The 26,454-nt window shown below is 40.5% G+C and overlaps 4 protein-coding genes across 4 annotated transcripts in view; 3 read left to right on the top strand and 1 right to left on the bottom strand.

Annotated features, from left to right (window-relative positions):
* The window catches only part of erbb2 (erb-b2 receptor tyrosine kinase 2), a 28,246-nt gene extending 23,614 nt beyond the window's left edge, over nt 1-4,632 (top strand). The window contains exon 27 of the mRNA XM_080049126.1: nt 113-4,632. Coding sequence (XP_079905252.1) covers nt 113-504 — 392 coding nt within the window. The 3' untranslated portion in view covers nt 505-4,632. The remainder of the gene's footprint in view (nt 1-112) is intronic.
* Nucleotides 4,633-6,000: 1,368 nt separating this feature from the next.
* LOC307266453 (P2Y purinoceptor 3-like) lies at nt 6,001-6,879 on the top strand (the record flags this gene model as incomplete). The annotated part of the gene is made up of 1 exon (XM_080048474.1): nt 6,001-6,879. The coding sequence occupies one exon, from the start codon at nt 6,001-6,003 to the stop codon at nt 6,877-6,879; it is 879 nt and encodes a 292-aa protein (XP_079904600.1).
* Nucleotides 6,880-12,374: 5,495 nt separating this feature from the next.
* On the top strand, nt 12,375-16,850 carry LOC307266959 (DDB1- and CUL4-associated factor 7-like). Its single transcript, XM_080049102.1, has 7 exons — nt 12,375-12,805; nt 13,164-13,322; nt 13,433-13,544; nt 13,667-13,785; nt 13,896-14,105; nt 14,362-14,479; nt 15,969-16,850. The coding sequence occupies exons 1-7, from the start codon at nt 12,668-12,670 to the stop codon at nt 16,133-16,135; spliced, it is 1,023 nt and encodes a 340-aa protein (XP_079905228.1). The 5' UTR covers nt 12,375-12,667; the 3' UTR covers nt 16,136-16,850.
* Nucleotides 16,851-17,393: 543 nt separating this feature from the next.
* On the bottom strand, nt 17,394-24,206 carry kcnh6b (potassium voltage-gated channel, subfamily H (eag-related), member 6b; the record flags this gene model as incomplete). Its single annotated transcript, XM_080048648.1, has 11 exons — nt 17,394-17,690; nt 17,813-18,017; nt 18,990-19,170; nt 19,525-19,806; nt 19,987-20,095; nt 20,588-20,781; nt 20,891-21,143; nt 21,271-21,470; nt 21,844-22,237; nt 22,459-22,890; nt 24,063-24,206. The coding sequence occupies 11 exons, from the start codon at nt 24,204-24,206 to the stop codon at nt 17,394-17,396; spliced, it is 2,691 nt and encodes an 896-aa protein (XP_079904774.1).
* Nucleotides 24,207-26,454: the final 2,248 nt, after the last annotated feature.

Genomic DNA, 26,454 nt, shown 5'->3' with positions numbered 1-26,454 from the left:
AATGTTTTTGCCTGTAGTGTCACCTTAGGAAAAAAAGGAAGATAATATGTGATTTATAATTAGGTCTCAAAATGTTTAGCTCTAACTTTTCTCTCTGTCTTCCTGTTTATAGAGTACGTCAATCAGGAGATTCCAGATCCCATCAGGCTGGGTGTTCGCGAACGGCCCAGCACGCTGCCTCGAAAAGGCTCCAGAGTAGAACGGCGCCTCCCCAACGGCCTGAGCTCCGGCCACAGTGTGGAAAACCCGGGATACTTGGTCCCTGTGAACTGCGGGCCCTCTGCCTCCCCTGCCTTTGACAATCCATACTACCTGGACCTTGTGGCCAAAGCGAACGCAGTAGCCGGGGCTTCATCAGCGGTGGACGGCCCCGAGCAACTGGCGAGAGACGGAGTGGCGCCCAGGCACATGAACGGCTTTGTTACCCCCACGGCGGAGAATCCAGAGTATCTGGGACTAGCCGACACATGGAGTGGATACACTTTAGAAGAGGAGCCGCGATGAACTCTAGAGAAGTCCCATATTGTGTGTTCTACTGAGGGAAAACTGAGGGAGCAAGCGAAAGGGAAGATGAATCATTTGTGTGACATTTTACAGTTGGAATAGTATGTGCATGTGGAAGTGAATCTTTTCTCGACGGTGACGAGAGAAGTGTCTGAATCCAGACCAGTCGTGGCAAAAGTTACTGAAAAGCCCAGTCGTGACCCATACCATGACTCGACTCAGTGTAGCATTAATCTGGTGTCTGTGGCATCATTTGTATTCCTGTCTTCCTCTCAGCAATCTACTGCGCTCTGTATGTGACTAAGTGCTGAAAAGAGTAGTCAGCCTCTGTTTATTACTCCTTATTGCTATGATAAGCCATGGAGTTCACTTTTGTTAAAACCCACCATGGTACGAGAAGTCTATGATGCTCATGTTTTTATTTTTGTATTTCCTTCAGTTCCCTTGTCCGTCTGGATATGCTTCTCAGCCCGGCCCAGCTAAATAGAGAAAGGCCGTACAAAGTGAGCCATGATTTGCATTGAAGGTGATGTTTAGTATTCTGGTCACTTTGTCCCTGACCTGATGGGGGTCTTCAGCACACTCAAAGACATTTTGTTTTGGCCAGAGAAGGCCCTGCAGCCCATCTGGCCAGTACATGCTCCCTGAAAGAAAGGCATCCTGTATGGAGAAGACAGAGGCATTGTGCCGCACTGATGTATGTGGTCGTTAGTGTCGGCGGCTGCAGCTAGCTTGTGGTACAGCAGTAAGACACTAGGTACTAGCAGACTTTTTTTAAGCTGCAAATCTCAAAAGTGATGTTTTTGTTTCTGTAAATACATATGTACCGGTTAAGTTTGAGCAACCTTTTCAGGGATTTGCAAGAAAATGTGTGTTTTGAATAATGCACTGTACACTACATGTAAGGATACTACTGCCAGTGCCCCCAGGCCTGTGTTCTCAATGAGGAATTGGGTTTTGGCAGCCTTTCACTGTGCAAGAAAGCACTTCAAGCTATTTGGTGAGTATATTCCACACAAAGTGAAGAATTTGAATGTGTGTGTATATACATGTGTTTGCCATAACCTTTATGGAACAAAAAGCAGTTCTGCTGTTTGTGTAAAAGTGAGCAATGCACTCGACACTGGAGCCGAATGTGAATCTGAGGAGGTAAAGGCAATGCTCTGCTCGGTCTGGATAATCAATGCATGGCTCAAATTCCACTCCCAGTTAATAATCAACAGCATTTTTCCTTTTTTTTTTAAGAAAGATTTTTTTCATTTTAACTGCTGTTGGGCTGGGGGAGTCAATGGAGCCATTGTCAGACCCCTGTGTGTCCTTGTTGGAAAGTCAGCGTGGTACAAAAGACTGATGTTGTCACAGCTTTGAAAAAAAGAGAAAAAGAGTTTCTCCTTCTACAGAGGTTTGGGACTCGACGGCAGAATGTGGTTCAGTGTTTGGAGCTAATTATCCCGAGCAAGCCTTGAAACAATACATAGTGTTGTTAAATGTGCACTACCACCACCCCCCACCAACACGTCATAAATCTAGGTTTATTCCGAAATTGCATTTGTTTGATCTTGATGTTCTCATATGGGTTTGAGAAGCTTTTTGTTCCAGAAAAGAATCTCGAAAAAAAAAACATAGGGGAGAACGGGGTAATCTGAGCCACTTTTTACATTTGCTCCCCTCTAAGCGAGCTAAAATTATTTATCACTCAAATTTACACATTTCCCATTAATTCAGGATGTTTCCTAGAAATGGGCATTAGCAGAATTTTTTCAAGACAAAGGGCAGTGAAAATATGATTGTTTTAAAAAAAGTTGTCATGTGGCTCACTTTACCCCAGCTGTGGGGTAAACTGATCCACTTACTTTTTCCACTCTGAAACTACCATAACAACACATATTGTAACCGTAAGAATCCTGAAAGCTAGCCACACATTCCAGAACTAATGTCGGACTAGTAAAAGAATGATGGGGTTTGGTCAATTAAGCAAAGCAAATTTTCTAAACACTTGAAAGTAACTCTGAACAAAATCAAATACAACATATTATAATTCAAAAGGTTTTAATAAGATTCAAATGAAAGATAGAACCAGTTAGATTAGAACACAGTCTGGGGGTCAGAACACAGGACCCTTAGAACCAGCTTGTGTCTGGGGGTCAAAGCATTGGAAAATCAGAACCAGCGAGAACAGCCTCGGACTCAGAACACAGGAGAAGACCCAACTGGATTATAACATCAGCCTGTCATACTCTACAACTAGGCCTACTCTACATTCCAGCCCTGAAGGTTACAGGGAAAGATGAGAAGGTGCTCTTTCCATGTGGTTGCCCCAGGTCGTCTTCCTGGTGTATTTCCTTGGCATGATGGCTTTTCTACAATGTGTATGACATTAAAATAAAACATATGTCATGTAATATTACATTAAAATATGTTTAAGACTAAACTTAACTTGTGCCTCATGGTGGGGGAAAGTGAGACAGTGGCTCACTTTCCCCCACAGCATTTGGCTCACTTTCCCCCACCACCACAATTTGAGAAAAAACTACCTCTCTTAGCATTTCAGGCTAATCTTTAGCTAATATCATCACATGGTTTTTATATGTTGGTAGTTCATCAACACGTATGATAGAAGTTTTTCTACGTGAATACATTTGCTTTGGCACAACAGTTGATTAAGTTGACAGCAAGAAAATTTACTTTTACATGCAAAATACCTATTTTGGTGAAAAAAACATGCTTACCACAGCACCATGAGGTCCTCTCTTTCAGGGCCATGAGGAAATGAGAGGGGCTTGAAAACATATATCTCACATGACCACAAATGTTTTCCGTTGCCTAGATACAGGGGGTGGCTCACATTACCCGATGCCTCAGATTCCCCCGTTCTCCCCTACCTAATTTCATAAAACAATGTATTACGTGTTTTTATGAAAACATGTTAAGATTTTATTTGAATACCCTCAACTATATATATATACTAACATTATCCAAATGGGATAAGATTTAGATTAAAAAAAAATCATGATTAAATATAATTGATATAAATTGCATACGTGCTTTGGAATGAAACCCTATTTATGTATGGTTGCGGTCAGGTAAAGACCTCATATCCCCAAAAAGTAAACAGACTTTAGATTGACTAAAGTATTATTTTTGCATTCATTCTGTTGTGTTTTAAAAGGGTTTAAAAATAAGTTTGTAGTGAAGTTTGTAATCCTTAAAGGGAGATTAAAAGCTGCACCCCTGACTTTTCTACAGTGCACAATAGTGGTATTGGTTCCCTAAAATTTCCCGAAGTTTTAAAACATGAACTGTAATGTTTGAGAATATTTTAGGGTGCTATTGGTTGTTCTAAAACAAACTAAAAAAGTACCTACAAACATGAAAATCAACTCTGCTGGAGATCCAAAAATGTTCACTAGACCATAACATTTCTGTAGCACAGCTCATGGGTATTCCCACTTGCTTAAGAAGGTGATATTTACCAGGGTATTATGAGACCACTTCTTTTAATTTAAAATCAACATTAATGTACTGTTCTTTACACTGTAGAGCCATTTTGTATGGAAATGTTAATTTGAGATGTAACACTTTACACAGGGATCTCACAGATGTGGGGGTTATTCTGCCTGATGTCCACCTTGAAACCATATTTGTTCTTTGATTATAAAGATGTTTTAATGGTGATATTCAGTTAAAGCTCAAATTTGAATGAAAACAGTGCCATTGACTGCTTCTATGAGTTTGTTAAACATCTGTGTGTTACAAAGCAAGGAACTACTTTTCATCCAGGATAATAAAAGAACAGTTAACTAATAGGAGTGTGCTGCTGAGGGTTTTTCTAAAATTAATTATCTGCAATTTACATTTTGTCGGAATGTATTATTTTGTACTACTTGTGAATTTTTATTTTATTTTTTCAGTTTGTGTGATTATGACAGGACATGAATAATAAACCCTTTTTTAATGCATCGTTTCCCATTTGGTCAATAAGTCCTAAAAATTTAAATGTGCAGTAGGCTGTATATAAATAAAAAAAACAATCACTTTGGTAGCTTATTTGATTGAATACATTGTGACCAGTTGTTCTACTGTGGGGAAGAGGGGGGGAGAGAATACACATAAGAAAATATTTTATGAAGAAATTGTCATTTTTATAATTGTTTGCGTACATTATGTGTGTAATAAAGAGCATAGAAAACACATGAGAGTCCAATTGTTGTCTGATCCTTTACTGAGAGTTAAAGATTTCCATATACACAGTTCTCTTACCTCTCATTTTCTAACACTTGGCCTCTTTGACGTAAACTGGAATACATCCAAAACTCTTCACTTGAAGTACGGTGGCTCTGAGATGCAAAACAAAACTGTAAAAATATAGAAAATTCCTAATTTTTAAAAACATTCAGAAATTATATCAACAGTTAACACATTTTGCAAAAAAATATTGCTATGTTTTCTGGAATATCAATGGGTGTTCTATTATTTATATTGTGTTCTTTGCACCTCAGGGCCACCATAGCCCCTGTTTCTACCATCCTATGAAAACAAGGTCCAATGTATTATGCTAATCCAGATTTTACTTTCTGGAGACTATTATGAACGGTTATAAATAAGACACCCACTCATAAAACATGTATTGGATGCGTCCAGTTCGGTTTGTCTAAAATGTTGATTGTTGCCCATTTAATGAGCGACAGAAATGTGAAAACTCAATATAAGCCACTGTAGGTAACTATGCACAAAATAATTGTTCCTGCCACCCTGTGATGGTAACTGGAACTACATCAATGTTAGCTTAGCTTTATCCAATGGAGAAAGACGATGAAAGGCCCATGTAGGCTATTAACTTAAATTATTTGGTTCTGGTTTACTATATTTTTTATGTTCTTTTATTTATTATTTTACAAAGACGCACTTATTGTCTTGTGTTCTTTTCACTGACAATAGCAGTGGACTCAGTAATCAAGTGTAGTTTAGGACCCTTTCCTTTTGCTATCTACTGATTCAACATAAACACTGCATACTTTGTATGCTTCAATAAAAATGCAAAAAAAAAGAGCCTGTGAGCCCACTTGGCTACTATATAATGCAGTAGCAGTAGTAATGTTTCTTCACAAATTGAAGGCATACTAGGTAATTCTGGAGAATGTTTGTTGACAAACCACTTTTTTGTCAAAATCAGTGAATATCTCAAGGGGGTCAACTCCTTGACATTTGAACTTCTGATTGCACCATGAGGCAGAGGAAACCTCATTGGAACTTAGTTTATGCATAGTATTGCAATAACAGTGTTTCTACCAACACGGTCACCAATGAAATGTATGAAAACCAAAAGAGTGCTGCATTGTTTGTTTAGAAGAACATCAGTGCAAACCAAAGTTGAAAAAAGATCCCCAATGTCACTTGCATATTCAAATAATAATTTCCATTGCAAATTGTCATCCATAAATACTGGCGAAACTGGCAATTAGCACACCAGTTTGGAATCGTGTTTGCCTCGTGAAAATGTATCTCTTTGCGCCTCCTCGGCTGTCTCAGAATCTAACCTCCAACTACAGCGAGCCCTTGGAAGACACGTTTGGACACTGTGGTGACTTGATGGTAGGTATTATAGTCTGGGCTTCTGTCAGCGCTCTCTGTTCTCTGGTGGGATGGCCCGCGTGTGCTGCTGTTCTCCGGGAACTTTACGGGAGACACAAAGCGGGAACCCCTGTAACCCCCAACGACGTCTTTATGCTCAACCTAACCATCATGGACTTGGTCTTCTTGTCTTTTGTCCCCTTTGGGCTCACTAACTTCCTCCTGTTGCACATCGACTCCGTCCAAATGCTAAGCAACTTCTTGTATGCCTTGAACCTGGCTGGAAGACCTCTTCTGACGGCATGTATCTGTCTGGACTGCTACCTGGCCGTGGTCCATCCAATCACCTACCGCTCCAGGAAGAGTCTGGTTCCAAGGTTCCTCATGGTGGCTGCCGTGTGGACCGTCACGTTGGCTCAAGGGACCGCATCGGTGTTGGATGAAGAGCTGAACCACAGCCCCTGGGCCATGTTCGTGTACGTCATAGCGCTCCCCATCATTGTCATCTGTGACGTCTCCATCCTCTGGACCCTGAAGAAGTCCCAAGTTGCAGGGGGAGAACTCCACCCCAAGAAGAAGAAGGCCCTCCAGATCATCACCAACAGCATGGTCATGACCGTCTTTGCCTACGCCCCCCCAGTACTGGGCTACATCCTTGGGGATCTGTTAATGAGTGATGAGAAAGAGTTTGAATGTTATTTAGCAATACCCATCCTGATAGCCCCGACCGCAGGCAGCGCAATCATGCCGCTGCTCTATCTGGGCAATCTGGGGAGTTTCAAGAGTCTCCGCTGTTTGGGGTAACAGTTCATTATTGTGAGGGGTTGTTGTTCAAATGCATGAAGCCAAAATTATTGTGATTCAGCTCTGTGTAGACTTAACAGGGAAAAAAACACATATTCACTGTTTGTAGCAAAATATAAGAAGTATTGTTTCATTGGCAACCATGGGACCCATTGGAGGATCACAATACGATTGACAAGTGTATATTCACAGAAATTAAATCTGTAAATATATCATTGAACCTGAGAGCATAGTTGCATTTATATTCCAATTTTGCAGGACCTTCTTTATCAACAGCACTGGGCCACGCATTTGAGAATCTATCTATCTATCTATCTATCTATCTATCTATCTATCTATCTATCTATCTATCTATCTATCTATCTATCTATCTATCTATCTATCTATCTATCTATCTATCTATCTATCTATCTATCTATCTATCTATCTATCTATCTATCTATCTATCTATCTATCTATCTATCTATCTATCTATCTATCTATCTATCTAATAATTATGTGTCTTTTCCCCTTTATATTAATATTATTGGGACATTGTGCTTGTTCATGTTATGTTCACTAAAACAATTCTGCAGATACTAATCTCTATGAGCAAATCTGGGTAGAAATACTTATTCCAGCGTTTTTGTATCTACTATGCAACTTAGATATTGGGTTTGCACGTACTTTTATTCAGACTGTGGCGTGATTACAGTTTTTCTCAGTCGCTTTGGTGCTTTTCTCACATCACTATTAACATTTGCACAGCAGTCAGTGCATTTCTCAAAACAATTAGTGCAAACTGCAAAACCTAGTGGATAACCTACAAAAGTACGTCACTTGCTCAAAATGGATAGTCTATTCCTCAAAAGCAAGTATTCATGTCAATGAAACTGCCAGTGTCATCAAAATGAGAAGTCTTGACACCATCGTTTATGAACAAGATAGTCAAATGGCTTTGTCATGTTTTCATTATGACAGTTTATTCTCTCAGTGTTTTCCAAAGCAAAAAAAAGGTCTGAACTCGGAGACACTACCTGAAAATGCTCAAGACAGCACTATACACTACTTGTACAGCCATTTGAAAACTACAGTAAAGTTACACATTGCTGTAGTTAGGGGAGTAAGTGAGTACAAGACACTGAATACGTATGTTTCACATTTTTACTGTATATGCTCTTTGCAATTATACAGCATTGTGCAAAAGAAAAATACACTTCAGTCACTTATTTAAAACAAACATAAAAAAACACCCTTTTGGTAGAGCTGTGCACAAATGTGAGCAATATAACAGGACATATTGTAACTGAACATATATAGGTAAATCATTCTGGCACATCCAGACGTTCCTGTCTGTCTGGCCACATATTTTCATCTACATCACAACGGATATTATCCCTTGACAGAATTTGATAACTAGTTCAACAATTTTGTATGTAATGACTCATGCAATGAAATGAAGACTATTAGTTTTATTGGGAACAACTATTCATCATCCATAAGTATAGTTCATTTTGACTGACATGACATAAGCAAATGACAATGTTATAAAACAGCAGAGAATTGTATGAAAGCAACTGATACATGTCCAAAAGCATTTGCAATTTGTTCAGAGGAAGGAGAAATTGCTACTATGATGTGCTCAAATGACTAAATGTTGCAGAGGTTGAACTAATAGTTATGAGAATTTTCATTCTGATCTGAGAAAAGCACCAAAGCAACTGAGAAAAACTGTAAAACTTTGAAACCATGAGACTAAATTAAGTAATTAAAATGGGAAATCTATTTTTGTGAAATACTTGATTCACTTGTAAAATGTTGGAAAAAATGATATTTGCCCTTTACACAATAGGATTTGTAATTATGTAAATTATGTTTGTTTATACTTGAACACCTGCTGCATGAGTACAACTGTCATGAAAGATGATCTGCCTGCCTGCCTTCAACATTTACATTTGTAATGTGATCGCTGTACACAAGGAACTCCATGGAAATCAAGCATTGAAACAAATTATCCAGCAGATGAGGCTGTCAATAGCAACAAGGCTTTTTCCTCAAATTTGAATTTGTTTTGTTACATTAATGTCTCAGTCTGAGTTTTTATTTTATTTCTATTTTGATAGAAAAAGTACAGCATCATAGACTCCATACTGACCCACCTCATCTTGTGTTAACGAGTTCTCCACTAAGGAGGGAATATGCTTCAAGTGACTTAAACAGCTTAATTGTGCGTTTTAGTTTCAAACTTTTAATTTCTCATTTCAACATCAACATTCATAAAATTATACAGGTTCCAAAGCGTATTTGTAGTGTCTTAATAAAACAGCTTTTAAGATATATGAGAACCGTTGTCGTTGTTTTCTCGGTTTAGATATATTATTTAATTTGGTGCAAAACAAAACATTAATTCAAAAATATAACACACTCATGACATATGAGAGCAAATGAACATCAGCATACAAGAACATCATTACATTAAATAAATTAAATCAAGGAAAGAACAACATAAAAACATGTCGTAATGGGACATAATCATGACAGTCTCCAGTATCTAAATGGCACATAATGACAACATGAGTCAGGGATGAGGCTAATTTGAGAATTGAGTGAGTGTCATTTCTGACCTTTCTAAAATATCACAACTGACTGACACTCGAAATTAGCCATGGAGGCATGAATTAAGACTCTTTGCAGAATACACGCCTGAAACGATCAAATTTTCCATGATTATGTAGGTTAGGCATGACGGCCGATCCTGAGGCTGAAGTAATGGTCATGGGACTGCCACACTTACATATGAAGACAATGCAAGTGCTGGTCAGGGGCTTCGCAATGACAAACACAAGTATTGGAGGAAGGTAAGACAAGATGACTGTAACCAGGCTGTTGATGAGGGTCTGAATGGCTCTTTGTTTTTGTAGGTGGATGTTCTTTCTGCCGGGCTCAGTCTTAACTAGTGTATGGAGGATGAAAGAATCACAGATTCCAATTACTACAATGGCTATTATCAATGGCACAACGTATAGCATGGAGCAGAATAACTTGTAATTAAGACAGTATGCAATCCCATTGGCAGTCGTAAGAGTCCAAACGATGCCAGCCATCCCAACCCTGGGAGTCAGACTTTTCCTTTTGTGGTAGGTGATTGGATGAACCACAACCAGGTAACAGTCTAGACAGATACAAGCCATCAGGAGGGGTCTACCACATGAGTTCAAGGAATAAACACCGTTCCAAATTGCTTCTAAAGCCCAATGATTCCAGATGAAATAATTCAATATTCCAGGTGGTATGAAGGCCAAGAAGACAGCATCCATGAAGGAGAGGTTCAGAATGAAGAAATAATTCGGTGTCAGGGTTGTTCCTCTGCTGTGCATCTTGAACATCTCCCAGAGGATGGCAATGGATGCAGGAAAACCAAAAGCAAAGATCAACATTGTACTAATAGCCCAAATATATTTGCTCTCTTCAAAGTTATAACATAAATCAAAATAATCAGATCCAGATGAGGCAGAGTTGTTGGACATGCGCACCGAGAGAAGAGGCATCTTGAAGAACATTGTTGAGCAGTGAAGTAGCTTAAAGACCTGAGACACAGATAAAGTATTTTAGAGAATGATATTTTTTATTCACACACGTACACAACATGCCACAAGCAGGAACCTTGCATGCCAGAATACAAAAAAACATTTAGAGAAGAAACAGTCAGAAAACTGGTTATTTTGCAATGACACTATGTAGAAAATGTGTCCTTGCTCACTAGCGTACGGACGTTTTCACTGGGGTGCTGCTGTGTCTTGCTGCATTGACGAAAGTTTCTAACAACTGTTGGAACCGTCGCAAGCTTTTGCACTTACAGACATCAATCATGTTTATGACTCAGGGTCAACTGCAGTTTTGCAAATCATATGTCTTATGTAAAAGAGCAGATTTACAGAAAACAGGAGGTTCACAAGATCCCATAGAGACAGTCAGGAATCTACAAAACCAATGCGTTGTGTATTTGCATTGCAATTTCGGTGAGCCTTTCCAACCTGACAGCAGGCAAATAGTGCAAGCGAAGCATGGAAAAATATTTTTTTATGTAAAAACTATACATTAAATAAAGGCTGCTGATCATCTGACCGGGCAAATTCAAATCTTGAGCTGATAAGGGTGCTAAAGTCAGAGGATCACCCAAGTTATTACAATTCATCCTCAGGGGACCATGCACGGACGCTTGTAACACATGTACAGCAATCCATCCAATTGTTGTTGAGACGTTTCAATTAAACCACTTATGGTGGCACTCAAGAAAAGCCAGGTGACCACAATCGAGTATTTCGTATTCATTCCCCGAGGATTCATCCCCTGGGCACCATGGATTTCTGTAGTATTTTTTCTTGGTTATCCATAGTAGATGTTAAGACATTTCACTAAAAGCCAAAAATGTCAACCTGTTGGTCGCGCTGGAGTCTAAATGAGGGGGTAACCAGTCAAAGGGGACATTGTTTCTTCATACATATTTATTTCACGTTTATTTACACTGTCTTTTCACTAGTTTGTATTTACTTAGGTCTAATGAATCTCTCTTCACTTCACATTTTCTTTTTTATGCTGAATTCATGAAGTGTAATAATTTCATTTCCATGGACTGCACTTGTACATATGACAAATAAACATATATCACTGAAAAAATACTTTTGCTGATCAAAGGTGATGCAAACATCATCAGATTTGCAAGCAAAGCACTCTGGAAAGTTTCCACAGTGGTTTCCACTGGGAACTCATTCCACAAACCTTGTATAATGACTGGAATGTCTAATGTTGTTTTAGCTGTTAGCATAGTAGTGTCTTCAATTCAAACAACCCCAGGTGTGTGCAACTTAAACACATACTGTACTTTACAGTCAAATGAAGTGTCATGGCTCGAGTTTTGCTACTGCAAATCAGCTGCCAGTGCTGGTGATTAATCCTTCCTGCTGAGGTTAATCAGAGGTCAGGTCACTGAGCAATAAGCCTAGAAGGGTGGTCTGATGGGAAGCCAAAAGTGTCACACCAATGAGCTGTCAGTGCTCATGGTGCCTGCAGACATCTTAAACTATCCACCAGAAACCATGGACCTAATAAAAGAGCCAGCAAACAACAGTAGATGAGTCAAAAACATGGCAGTACGGCGTACCGTACCAAACCGAACTGTACAGCTCGGTGGAAACAAGGCATAAATGTGGGCTAGGTCCACAATGTGCAGACCAAGGACAAGCTCAACATGCTGCCTTCATGTGCTTCTTGTAAACTCTCCTTTCTAATATTGTAAACCTGGGCATTTAATTGTGAGCAGAATAATCAATAATATAATAATCATAATAAATACATAGACAAGTTTCTGTTAGACAAAGTCAAGATTGTAACCTTACTTTCTTTTTGTTTTGTTTTACCAAAACGTTTTATTTCTTGTTGTTGTGATAATTAACGACATTATTGCTATCTCGTGAAGGCAGCACCAGCATCCACATCTTCAATCTTTGTCGTCTTGCCCGACCGACGCCATTGCTACCAAAATACGAACACCTTTAGCCGCTTTGTGCGGTGATTTTGCCACATTTAACGGATATTTTCGTATGTAATGTGTAGCTTCTACCGCAGAGAAAGTGTCCGTAATACACGGACTCAAAAGCTATCTTATGTGTGCAGCAATTACACAACGTTAGCAGAGACAATACGTTAGCAAGCTAACTAAAGTAGGCGGCAGCGGCGACGTTTATGGTCTTTTCCCCGTTCCTGGTAATTACTAAACACCCGAGAAAGGTCTTTTGTGTTCGCCTTCAAGATGTCGGTACACGGTAGACGTAAAGAAATATACAAATACGAGGCGCCATGGACGGTATATGCCATGAACTGGTCAGTTCGACCGACCAAACGCTTCCGCCTGGCTCTGGGAAGCTTCGTGGAGGAATACAATAACAAGGTAAATTCAAGAGTGTGAAAGTGTACAATAAAAGGGAAATGCAAGTGTATGGAAGTGTAGCTTACAATGACCAGACGCCTTCATGAACTACAACTTATCCCATGCTGCGTTTGAAAAGCAGACTGGAAATACCAATAAGAAATACTAAATGTGTGGCATGAAAATGTCTGCATTTATACACCAGTTTGAGTGCAGGGGGCAATTCTCTCATTTGGAAATGACAACTCTGCAATGCCGTAATACGTTTTAATTGGTGTAATCATTTGCAGACATTTGAGTTTAGTGGTTAAAAATTATTTATGAAATATATATTTAAAGATGTATTACTTATTTCACTTGAATGTTTTTTTCTCTTTAGGTTCAGATAGTCGGTCTAGAAGACGAGGGCTCTGAGTTAGTGTGTCGAAACACTTTCGACCATCCCTACCCCACCACCAAGATCATGTGGATTCCCGACACCAACGGAGTATACCCTGACCTGCTGGCCACCAGCGGAGACTTCCTGAGAATCTGGAGGGTAGGGGGCCCAATCTGGCCTGACCTGAACCTGGCCATACATGTTAAAAACACAATGCAGTGCCTGTGGTATTGGTAACTATTGACCGTAAACTGTATTTCCACTGACAGGTGGGCGAAAACGAGACACGTCTGGAGTGCCTCCTCAACAATAACAAGAACTCTGACTTCTGTGCGCCACTCACATCCTTTGACTGGAACGAGGTGGACCCCAACTTGTTAGGTGTTTTTCTTTTGGCAAAAACCATGCAGAAAACCTGAAAAACTATGAGCTGCACTTATTTAAGATCAAAAATAGAAAATGGGGAGGACAAATGTTTTATGTACGGTATGTTTTCTGCGCAGGTACTTCCAGTATCGACACTACCTGTACAATCTGGGGGCTGGAGACTGGACAGGTGCTGGGCAGGGTCAACCTAGTGTCAGGTCATGTCAAGACGCAGCTCATTGCCCATGACAAAGAGGTAAATGTTTAATTTTATTGCTGACTTTTAGAAAATAACTTCCTGATGTTCCATGTCTCCCCTGGTTGTAGTCATTTCTGATCAGAACTCACTGTCTGCTTGCATTGCAGGTGTATGACATCTCTTTCAGCAGAGCGGGCGGCGGCAGGGACATGTTTGCCTCAGTTGGAGCGGATGGCTCTGTCCGAATGTTTGACCTACGTCACCTGGAACACAGCACCATCACCTATGAAGACCCCCAGCGCCACCCACTGCTCCGGCTCTGCTGGAGCAAGCAGGACCCCAACTACCTGGCCACCATGGCCATGGACAGCATGGAGGTAAGTGCCTTTCTCACTCTGTAGCATGCTATAAAACCTAAGCCTGGAAACTTCTATTTAACTTTTTGTGCTTTTGTATAGAAAGTGAAAATGTAAACTGTGTTTTAGCTTCATGGGAAAACAATTGTATGCATCATGATCGGATGATTTGTTTGAGATTTGTAATATTACCACACTTTTCTCCATGCTGAGCCTCTTTTGTGTTATATTGTGTTGCTGCCAGTTAACATCTAAATTTCTTATTGCATACCCTCAGGTGGTGATCTTAGATGTGCGTGTGCCCTGTTCTCCCGTGGCTAGACTCAACAACCACAGAGCCTGTGTCAATGGAATCGCCTGGGCGCCGCACTCTTCCTGTCACATCTGCACAGCAGGTATTTTACTGAGCATGCAGTTAGCAATGTTCATACAGACGTTTCATTGCAGGTTGAGGGCTTTGCCTTAAATACATTATTAGTTGCAGAAGGAAACGAGAACACCAGCTCCAGTGGTAGATAAGTAAAATATATATACCAAAGTACTTTACTTGAGTATAAATGTGCGATACTGAGTGGCTTTTTCATTCCCTTTTCCATTTTTACTCAATTTACATTTCAGAAGGAAACATACCATATATATTTTCTGTATATTTTTTATTCCAAACATATGAAGAGCTTAAAAATAATAATTAAATGTATTAAACTACCCAATAGTATATAAAAGTACAGATCAAGTGATTAGTTGATAAATCAATTAGTCAACTAAAAGAAAAGTGATTGGCAACTACTGTATCTTCATTATGTTATTGATGTTCGCACTATTGGTTGAACAAAACAACTACTGTGATGATGCGACTTGGGCTCAGGGTAATTGTGACAGTATTTCACACTATTTTCAGAATGTTCTACAAACTATACAATCAGTTGATTAATGGAGAAATGAATCAGCAGACTAATCTATAATGAGAATAATCCTTAGTTATAGTCCTATACAAAACTAGCCCCACATAAGCACCGCAGCAGTTAATGCTACTTTTACATTTATGCAGGAGTAAGGATTATATAATGATATAAAATATGAAATTAAAGTATGACAGTCCCAGGTACATTTTTCTCTGTTGATGCTTTCACTTTTAATATTTTAAGGACATTTTCCTGTATGTTACATACTTAAAGTAACATTTTCAATGTGGAGTATTTTAACTGTTGTATTATTGATTTTACTTAAGTAAAGGATCTAAATACTTTGTATTTATACCCCTGATTTATAATCTCAATACAACCTGGGACATTAGTGCAGTAACTAACAATGAGCACGAGAGGGAGCCGAGTTTATGCTTTACATGCAAACTTAACAAAGCAGTATACCATTAAATACAACAGAATCAACATAGTTTGATGTCTCGTTTGATTATTTAACTAAGAAGTGTTCCTGTCTGAGCTGTTAAAATCATAGACATAGGGGTTTCATCTATTCTTTAGTTAATTGTCAGATTCAGTGCTGCATTGTATAATAGTGCAGCTGATCTTGCATGAAAGGAAGACCAGTATATAGTCACATGCATAATGAATAATAAATTGAAATGTTGTTTTAATTCAGTCTGCAGTTTGCACATTGCATTGGTCCTGTAGTGCAATACGCTGCTGTGTTGTTTCAAGTAACATTTCAGATGTTTTGTGAGTATTTTGTCCGTACTGGTTTCCTTTGATCTTGCTTTGGTGTTTTTGTGTCTAAATAAGAACTCTTGGGTGAAAAATAGTTTCCTACCAGATTTAGGCCAGCAGGAAATAGTAACATACACAAAGTGTTGTGTAACATTGTTTCCTTCCTGTTTCAATAAGATAAATCGATAACAATCAAAACTTCCCCTCCCTCCCTGTAAAGCGGACCAGGCTCTAATCTGGGACATCCAGCAGATGCCGCGGGTTATTGAAGACCCGATACTGGCCTACACAGCTGAGGGAGAGATCAATAATGTCCAGTGGGCCTCCACCCAGCCCGACTGGATCGCCATCTGCTACAACAACTGCCTGGAAATCCTCAGAGTGTGAGCTGCAGTCATGAACAAAATGACTCAAAAACTAACTTTCACACTGACATGACTTTGCCGAAGGTTTTTTGAAGGACAAATATTCAGTTGACTGCCGTTGATTCTCGTACAGGGTTTTATGTTGATACAGATGATAAGGCTTTTTATCAACTGAGTGGGAACCGAGAGTACATCACTTTGACTGTGCGATAGAATACCAAGACATCCTGTATCAGAAAACTCAGAGGAGTACCACAATAAAATGGTCACAAAGTCTCTAGGAACCAAAAACCTGTTAATGTGTTATCATGTACAGACATGAACCAAGGTTAGATAGCCGTCAACCTTTCAGCATGTTGTCTCATAGACAAATAGGCCAGTCACTGACATGTTTTTATACTCTACATGGTACATTGTATGTGTAGTTTTACCCATTATGTCTTCCCACCTATTCTTTTTTTTCATGCGGAAAAGAAAATTGAATTGTTACCATATTTAACAGTGGATTGAATGTGGTTTATGTGGATTTAAGTGATCATGTATTCAATTGTTTCTTTATTCAACTAAATATAGTTTAATATGAAGCGCGTCTCTGTCATGATACCATTATATGTGCAACAATTTACTTGTATTCATTAAGCATCATACAGATTTTTTTTTTGTAATTTGTGTACCAATTTTATTCATATTAACATTATTTTATTTTATTTTATACAGAAATAAACAGTTCCTCACATTTTAAACCATCATACAGAAGTTTTATATATACAGTTTAAATGATTTCACAGTTGGTGGACTCACATTGATAAGATTCTATATTACAGATTTACAGTTAGAAATGATAGGTTAATAAACTGTGTTCTCTGTGGCAGTATAATACTGAAAAATAATGTTTTGATTACAGTGGGATGGGAAATACAAGACATGGGAGTAAACAGGAGTTATTTCTTGTTTCAGGATTTTAAGGTCAAAATGTGTGATTATTTACTGAAAAAACACTTCAATTGATAATTTTTCTAAAATGGGAGCTAGATCAGTTTTAACAAAGTCACAGCTTTACTGGACAATAATTAACTAGAAAAATGCAGTACAGAAATGCCAGAGATATGTTTGCTGTAATTTGGAAAACATTAAGCCGTTGTGTTGTTTATGCACCATGGAGCACACGATTATTATTAATATTCTGAAAGTGAATTGTTTACAGTTCTTTATTAACCAAATTCAATGCATCCTTATCAAAAAAAATGTAGGGGTTCTTATTCAAAAATCTTTCCATCAGCCTAGGTGACAGGCAGTACGGGGTCTGAGAGGTGTTTATGGATTTCAGCCAGTCCTGAGGTGATGTCCAGGTTTCCCGGCAGTGAGGGATAGCGAGGGCTGCCGCTCAGACTGGGATTCTCCAAGAGGGAGGCTTTCGCTGGTGGCTGGGGCAATTGCGTATTGAACCCTGTATGGGTCTCACTCTCAGGAGTGACGGTCATAAACGTGGTGTCGTCTGATGCCACAGTCAAATGGATACCACTGGACAACGACTCCTGGGAGTTCTTGGTGAATTTAAGCTCAGTTTGGGTAGAGCTCTAGAGTAAAGAAAATTCATACTTATTTATTTTTGTTTCTTAAATTAAATGTTATGTAGCTAACACACAGTATATAACAATTTCATTACATGATGTTGTATATTTTGGTATCATATATATACCTGTGTGGGTGCCGGGCTGTCCATTTGTATGGGAGGAATGGGGTACATAGTGTGCAGAACTGGTGCCCCAGTCCCATACAAGGCAGGTGAGTCAGTAGGGAGGGTACCAGATGATACAATGCTATAAGCAGGAGGTACAGGAGTGATCTGTCTTTGGAGAAGCTGGAGAATAACATTGATGTCGGCTGTCATGCGGGTCTCCAGTCTGTGGAATTAAAAGAGTAAATGAGAAATTAAGTGCCAGTAATTTTATCAGTATCCCTCCAAAAATCTTATTTCGAACCCTCACCAGTTTTCACAAGGATCGGCCTCATTCTACGTAATAATAGAAGTTCAGGAATTCTGGAGGGCTTCAATTTCAAATTGCTCTTCCTCAGCATGGAACGGAGCAATGTTTGGTAGTTTGGGCACCCTAGAAGAACTCTTTTTAGTTTGACCCTGTTTCCACCTGCGATTACGATGTGGTTTTAGTGATCCGAACACAAGTGGACAGCTCTCAGTCCGTGTGTACACACCTGGCAGTACACGTGCCTAGTTGTGATCTGATTCCATTTATCCGCTCTGTATGTAAATCAACACGTACATAATTTCCGTTTGCATTGGTGTCTTTAACCGGCGGGGTTCAAACAAGTACACATACAGGGCTGTACAGTGCGACACTTTTAATCGCATTTGCTATTAAAATGTAGGCCTATTACGTGTGAAGATAAATACAAGACTACATGTTGACAAGCACCTTCAACTGGAAGAAGACCTCTACCTCTAGATCCAAGACATACTAGAAGGATTCTACCCTCAAGAAGACCTGAAAGTACTTGGGGATCCATCAGGAGGAGTACAAAAAAATATCAACTGGTCAGCTGCATTTGCCCTGTGACCACTATGACTGGGAGCGGCACATAGCTTCTGGAAGAATGATGAATCTAGGTCAGTTTTCCAGGATCTACTTGGATTCTTTATGGTAACACTTACTGTTACCACTGCTACTTTTCAGATAAACAGTTTTTGTATCACATTTGAATCCATAACTCCATTGAGGGAATTGTCCCCTTCCCTTAAGATGGTCCTAACCCTCTTGAATCTGCCCAATTACAGGATGATGTCGGACCAATAACACCCCTGCAAGGAGGTTCAGGCACAATGTGTGAAAACCAGCTGAGGCCATCATTAAATTCACCTGTTAAGCTGTGAATGTAAAATCTCAAGTCGAGACTCTAGCTCACTGGGTCGTTCTTCTGTGAATGGTGGTGGGTGGTATGAGTTGCGGACAGAAGAAGATCGCCAGGTGCGACTGGAACACTGTTGCGACTGTTGGTCTGGCCAGTATTGATACATTCCCGGCACATTCAAAGATGAAGCTGAGGAAATTGTAAAGACAAGAAAGTGGTGGAAGTTCTTACCCATTATTGACCAACATTTTCAAAGGCAGAGTAGAAATAAAATGTATAAAAGGCATCTTACAGAGTGTTTGACCACTAGTGGCACTGCAGAGCAATTAATAAAGGTAATGCATTCAAGATGTCTGTATGTCCTCAGGATGCACCCGAAACTCCACAGAACAGGCTACCTAACAAATTTGAGCCTCAGCTCACTTTGCAACATCAACAGCTGTAGTTAACCATTGCCTTTTTTGGAAAAAACCCAAATACTGGGCAAACACACCCTGTATGTCTTTCCAGGACAGACTTCAATAAAAACTCATATGCATCTACCTTGGTGGCCGAGGTCCAACACTGCTTCCCTCCCCACTGAGGTGCTACTTTGTGTTGGCAGCTTCACCACAGGGGGGGAGTAGTCCCGTCTGGCATCTTCTGGAGGGTAACGATCTCCATTGGCTTCGTTGGCACCATGGACAAGAGGCTTAGCCAGGTCTTCACTTGACACTTGGGAACATTGGGATCCGCAGCTACAGCGATCATCCCAGTGGGCTTGAGGAGATGAGTGACAATGACGTAAAGACTGAAGGGGGTTCGAGTCTTCATGATCAATTCCATCTGTTCACAGGAAAGTATTCAATTAAGTTAGTCCTATTTACCTCTTCAGATGACCAAGTCCTATCAAGCAGCTACTTGCTACTTACTGCAACCAACCTTTCTTAAGACATTACTATTGCAACTTTGCAGGGCCTTGTACACCTAAGAATGGCTTATTGACTGTGATACCAGATATCTCACCTGGCCTGATTCTGCAGTCCAGGGAGTGGATTCTGTGTCGTGGCTTGAGGCGATACTCACAGTCATCACCAGAATCATCAGCTGTTATTATTGTTGGTGCTTGATCAGCCTGATGAACACACACACAAAAAGACAGCAGAATGGTTGAGGGTGCCATAAGCAGTGAAAATACAATAGCATTCTTAATAGCGAATATTTTTTCATGTTACTTTATCAAACAGATTTATTAGAGAATTAAAGAAAAAAGACAATTGGATGACATTAGGAATTAAACACGGTAAAAGTCTACAGACACATGCAAACCTGGGATATAATGGTTCATGGCTGTTGCCTGAACCCTTAGACTACACTGGCATTATGGGTTTTAGCTAAAAGTACCCCAAAACTACTTTCAGTAGTTATATTCAAGCATGAGTCTCTGTATTGGTATTGATGCTAAAAGTTTAACCTTCTTAGTTTCATGCAATTCATTTTTCTGGGAGAAATACTAATAGTTATGAGTGATGCTAATTTAAAAGAAAATCTAAATTAGAAAAACATCTGACATTCTAATAGTCAAGATGATAATAATTGATTTATTTGCAATTGATTGCCAACATACATCTCTCAGGTCAAACGTTATCACTAGGTTATTCCAGAAATTTTCTGCGAAGTCGGGGAAAACATCGAGGACCTCCAGCAGGTCGTCAATCAAGATGCGATGCAGGTCACAGTAGGTGATGGTGATGACGTCCGAATTAGACTTCCCTGACTCATCATACAGATGGATCGGCTCCCCAAATACGTTATTCTTTTCTGCACAAAGATGACATTGTTTTATTTGAGAGGATGATGTTTTGTGGAATGGTTATGAAGCGTTTTTGAGATAACGCCGTAAAATCAACTACGGTTAGATGGCTGTTACCTAATATTGCAACCACCGCATCATCCCTGATGACCTTAATTGAACCCCGTGAGATAAAGTAGAGAGAGTCCAGGATGTCTCCGTAGTGGATGAGAGTATCTCCTGGAGGAGCGTGGACTGTCTTAAACCTCACACCTAGGGCGCGCAAACAGGCTTCACTGCCACCATCGAACGCCTTGAAATTCTGTAGCAGAGATCTGTTCAAGTGCAAACAGATGTCTGCCTGAAAAGACTCTGGAAATCCCTTCAACACCTGATTGTGGCAAGACAAAAACATCAACATATCAGCGGATAGATGCAAAACAGGTATACTAAATAACCTGGACAGCAGTTACATATGATGAATACAACAGCATTCAATCCTCTCAGGTTGTACTTACAGCATTCATGTCAATGCCATTTGTGTAGGACCAGGCATGCTGAAAATACTCCTCTAGCCTTTGGCGAAGGCTACCTGGGATTTGGTGGAATCGGATGAACTCTTTGACTCGCAGCATCTGGGTGTGGTAGCGGGTTGTACCAGAGTACAGCCGCTGGATGATGGCTGACACGTTCCCAAATATGCTGGCATACATGAGAGCTGAGTGAAAAGGGAGTTAGAGATAACAGTGAGTCCTTGGTGACTGTAGCATTTTAGAGGTTATATTTGTTAGAAATGCAGGAACAGTTCATGTTCTGCATATTAAGGAACTGTATGAAGATTATTTGGGAGCTAGGGGGTCATAAAAATCTAATCAAACAATGATGAAAATGTAGGTTAATTGTTAAGATAGGTCTCTACTTGGTTATTAACGGTGAATAGAGTTGTACCAATTTGTTGCATTATTTTGAGATATTGGGAGATGGGGATTGCAGGGGATGGTCCTGTCTTAAAAGCATTACATAAAGTTCTTGGCTGCCTGCCCAGCTCCCTAAAATGTCCGTACAGTCCACTAAAGTTGCATTCAACTCACAGCCAATGACCATGACGCAGATGGAGAAGATCTTCTCTGAATTGGTGTTTGGGGAGACGTTACCGAACCCCACACTCGTCAAACTGCTCAAGGTGAAGTAAAGAGCAGTGACGTACTTGTCTTTGACCGAGGGACCCGAGCTGGAGTCAGTCTCATTGTATGACTTGCCCAGTTGTTCAGCCAGATTATCCAGCCAACCAGTCTCCGTGTACGGCCTCTCCACAAAGCCTATAGCGTACCAAATGCAGGCGAGCCAATGTGCGATGAGCACAAAGGTGCACATCAGCAAGAAGAGGACAGCAGCCCCATATTCAGAATATCGGTCCAGCTTTCTTGCCACGCGGACCAATCGCAGCAGCCGAGCTGTTTTCAGCAGGCTTGTTAAGGTGGCCATCTTCGGTGTCCATTAACAACAAGGAAGAGGATGTGAGGCAGTGAAATGGAAAAACAATTTACAGTATAGCTTTCAAGAACACTGTTTAGACACTTAACGAGAGTACAATTGTATCTGACGATTACCTCAAAAATATTTTTACAGTCAGTACAAGCAATGTGAACTTGGGTTTTTCTGAACAAACAACTTCATAGAAATGTACAGAAAGCCAGAGTTCTTACCTCATCAGAGCCAGATCGGAAAATGAGAAGGTCAAAAGGGATAGCTGCGAACAGATCAATAGGGAACCAGCCTTTGATATAGTGCTTGGCTATCCGGCTGGGCTCTGTGATCACCTCATCGTGCTGGTCCACGTAAGTTGTGCGAAGGTTGATGACTATATCCACGATGAACAGCACATCCACCATGAGGTCGGCCACATTCAGAGGGTTACAGGTGTAGCCACATCTCCTTTGGCGACGGCCTATGTCCCCGTGTTCGTCTAAGAGGAAGGTGGCTGAGTAGGGAGTGAAGACAGCTGTGTAGAGGACCAGGAGGAGAATAATCCAGTCCCAAAACGCCTTGAAGGGGCTATAGTGAAGCAAAATCCACCATGTTGTCTGTGGCACCTGGAGTTTGTATTCAGGCAGTACGTCAGACTCCAAAGAAAGTACCTGGCATAAAGAATGGAGTCAGTAGATATTCTCACATATGAATATTAACAGTTCCTTCCATTCAGAAATCTGAATGTTTCTGTTAAGTATCATTTGAATACAATTTGGGGGCAAAACACATTACCTCTTACCAGATGGCAGATGAATAACCTTAAAACTACAACTTTTCTTACTTTGACAAAAAGCAGATACAATATCTTGCTTTAAAAGGTAAACAGTATAACAAGTACATTGACGTAGCCTATGTAAAGATAGCATTTACAAAGCTCTTTATCTCTGAACTAACACTACCCAACAGACCTTTCCAGAAGGTGCACTGTTCTGACCAGGCTCTTTCTGGAGACTGCACGCTCGGGTTTTGCGACCGTGTTGGTCCAACAAATCCTTGACCATCCTCTTATTGGTGACTGGGGTCTCCTGGTGTCAGCTGGAGGCCAGACTTGGCCGAAAATTACATCCAGATTGTCAAAAAACTTGAGGTTGAAAGCTAAAGCAATAGTGTGCTTTAATGAACCGTGCCAGAGCTGACTGAGTGCAGTATGCTGGAGGGCTGTAATAATGAATTGGGCGTCACGATCGCACATTGAGTTCATGGGCTGCCAACACAGACCTTGTGTCCTCTTTAGCCCAACTTCAAATGGATATTTGCTGCGCTGACGAATCCCTATGACTTTGCAAACAGATAGATCAATCGATCTATCTATCTATCAGGTAAAAATAATAAATGGTTGGATGGATGTATAGATATAAGGATGATCAGATATAGCGTATAGCCAGGTCACGGGTCGTTGAAAACCCTTGCGTTAGCTTCATATGCATCACGCACAAACCATCCCACAGAGTCAGTGATGCAGAATGCAGAGCCCCAAGGCTCTAGCAGTATAACTTCAGTGGGTCTGAATTGAACACAGGACAAAAACATCCAACCTACACACCAGCTACTGATTTCCACCAGCAGCTTAATTAAAAGCAATCTTTCTGGGAACTGCTTTGTTTAATAAATAAAGCATGACCAATAAAAGCAATTTAATGAGGCACTGAAGCTGGCATGCAGTGAATAGCCTACATCATGGTGGTGTGCAACAGTCAAATGCTTTTCACTTGATATTTGATGGCGAGTGGCAAACTTGATTCATTCAAATTTCCCATTTGACCTTCTCTACCCTCCGTACCTGCGTGACCTTCTCTGTGACGTTCTGAGAGCGGTCCTTCACCTTGGAGGGGTTGAGCAGCTCCATCTTGGGAGTCGGAGGCGAGAGGCATTCGGAGCCCCTGCTGGCTGCTCCCCCGCTCTTCTTAAGGTCTGAGTCAGACATGCAGCCCTTCGTGTGATCTGAAAAAAAGGTGTTTCCATTTGAATTAGGCCAGGGAGATCCTAGGCAATATTTGTTTATGCATTTTCTTTCAATTTTTTCTTACATTTTCAAGAAAAACATTTACTACTGATACTACAATTCCAGTAACACTGTTCACACTAATGTAGTCCAATTGTAGTTTTCTTGCTATACTGCACAATATGCCTAATTTTCATTCCAAATTTGCCTTGGAAAATCTAAATAGGAATCCAAAAAAGGAACTACTCAGTGATGCTTACCCCTCCCTCGACAAATTCCTCTCTGCTCTGATTTCCCAGAATGCCAATCTACCTGCGCCCCTCCCAAAAATACTCTGCCGTCAAATACCAGACATTCCCAACACCTGACTCACAGTGTGTTACTGCATAGGGGAGGCAGCGGTTACATCCTAGGAGAATCTCCCTGCTTTCACTAGTTAAAAGTTTTAATTGAAAGTAAATAACACACAACATACCTGATTTGAAACCAGAATTTCAGATCCTTCTTGGTCTTGACCCGCTAAGCAGCCATGTCTTAAATATCCATCTTTTGAGACACGTTTTGGACTAGCGTTTCCAGAACACATTCACTCTCCTCTTTCAGTGGTTTATACAGTATACCAAATGTACTTCTGTCATTCAGATGTCGATGTTGATCTGTCCACTCTCCACTCTGGCACGGGGCAGAGCACTGGCCTGAAGCTCACATGTTGTCGCGCAACATTGCCGACACTGGAAACCAATCGATGCCATGCTATAGCTGAGAGGAACTGACAGCAAAATCAATGGGGAGCATTGATAAACACAGCAAATGGGCTGAGAGCCATTACACAGTACTTCCCTGTCAACACCAAATGACCATTCCAAGGGTCTCTTATGCAGTTCAGTTTGGTGTTAGGAGGTCTAACAAATACAGGTCCTTCTCATATAATTAGCATATTGTGATAAAGTTGATTATTTTCCATAATGTAATGATAATAATTGAACTTTCATATATTTTAGATTCATTGCACACCAACTGAAATATTTCAGGTCTTTTGTTGTTTTAATACTGATGATTTTGGCATACAGCTCAAGAAAACCCCAAATTCCTATCTCAAAAAATTAGCATATCATGAAAAGGTACTCTAAACGAGCTCTTAACCTAATCATCTGAATCAACTAATTAACTCTAAACACCTGCAAAAGATTCCTGAGGCTTTTAAAAACTCCCAGCCTGGTTCATTACTCAAAACCGCAATCATGGGTAAGACTGCCGACCTGACTGCTGTCCAGAAGGCCATCATTGACACCCTCAAGCAAGAGGGTAAGACACAGAAAGAAATTTCTGACCGAATAGGCTGTTCCCAGAGTGCTGTATCAAGGCACCTCAGTGGGAAGTCTGTGGGAAGGAAAAAGTGTGGCAGAAAACGCTGCACAACCAGAAGAGGTGACCGTACCCTGAGGAGGATTGTGGAGAAGGGCCGATTCCAGACCTTGGGGGGCCTGCGGAAGCAGTGGACTGAGTCTGGAGTAGAAACATCCAGAGACACCGTGCACAGGCGTGTGCAGGAAATGGGCTACAGGTGCCACATTCCCCAGGTCAAGCCACTTTTGAACCAGAAACAGCGGCAGAAGCGCCTGACCTGGGCTACAGAGAAGCAGCACTGGACTGTTGCTCAATGGTCCAAAGTACTTTTTTCGGATGAAAGCAAATTTTGCATGTCATTCGGAAATCAAGGTGCCAGAGTCTGGAGGAAGACTGGGGAGAAGGAAATGCCAAAATGCCTGAAGTCCAGTGTCGAGTACCCACAGTCAGTGATGGTCTGGGGTGCCATGTCAGCTGCTGGTGTTGGTCCACTGTGTTTTATCAAAGGCAGGGTCAATGCAGCTAGCTATCAGGAGATTTTGGAGCACTTCATGCTTCCATCTGCTGAAAAGCTTTATGGAGATGAAGATTTCATTTTTCAACAAGACCTGGGGCCTCATTTATCAACAGTGCGTAGAAAAGGTTCTAAATTCACTCTTACGAATGAAATTTAGTATGTGCTTAAGTACAAAAAAATCGGTATTTATCAAACGTGCGCTGGCCTATCGTACGCACACCAGTAAGTCATCAATCTTGATAAATCCCACATGTTCTTAAGTGTCATGCTCGTTCACGCTCAGCCATTTGCATTCAGAAACGCCTCCAATTAACCATATATGGTCACAACACATCCCTTTATCAACCATGTGAATGTGTTTTACCC

This window comes from Ammodytes marinus (assembly GCF_949987685.1).
Source record: "Ammodytes marinus genome assembly, chromosome: 20".
Lineage (NCBI taxonomy): Eukaryota > Metazoa > Chordata > Actinopteri > Uranoscopiformes > Ammodytidae > Ammodytes > Ammodytes marinus.
This window is presented reverse-complemented; position numbering and strand designations above follow the sequence as displayed.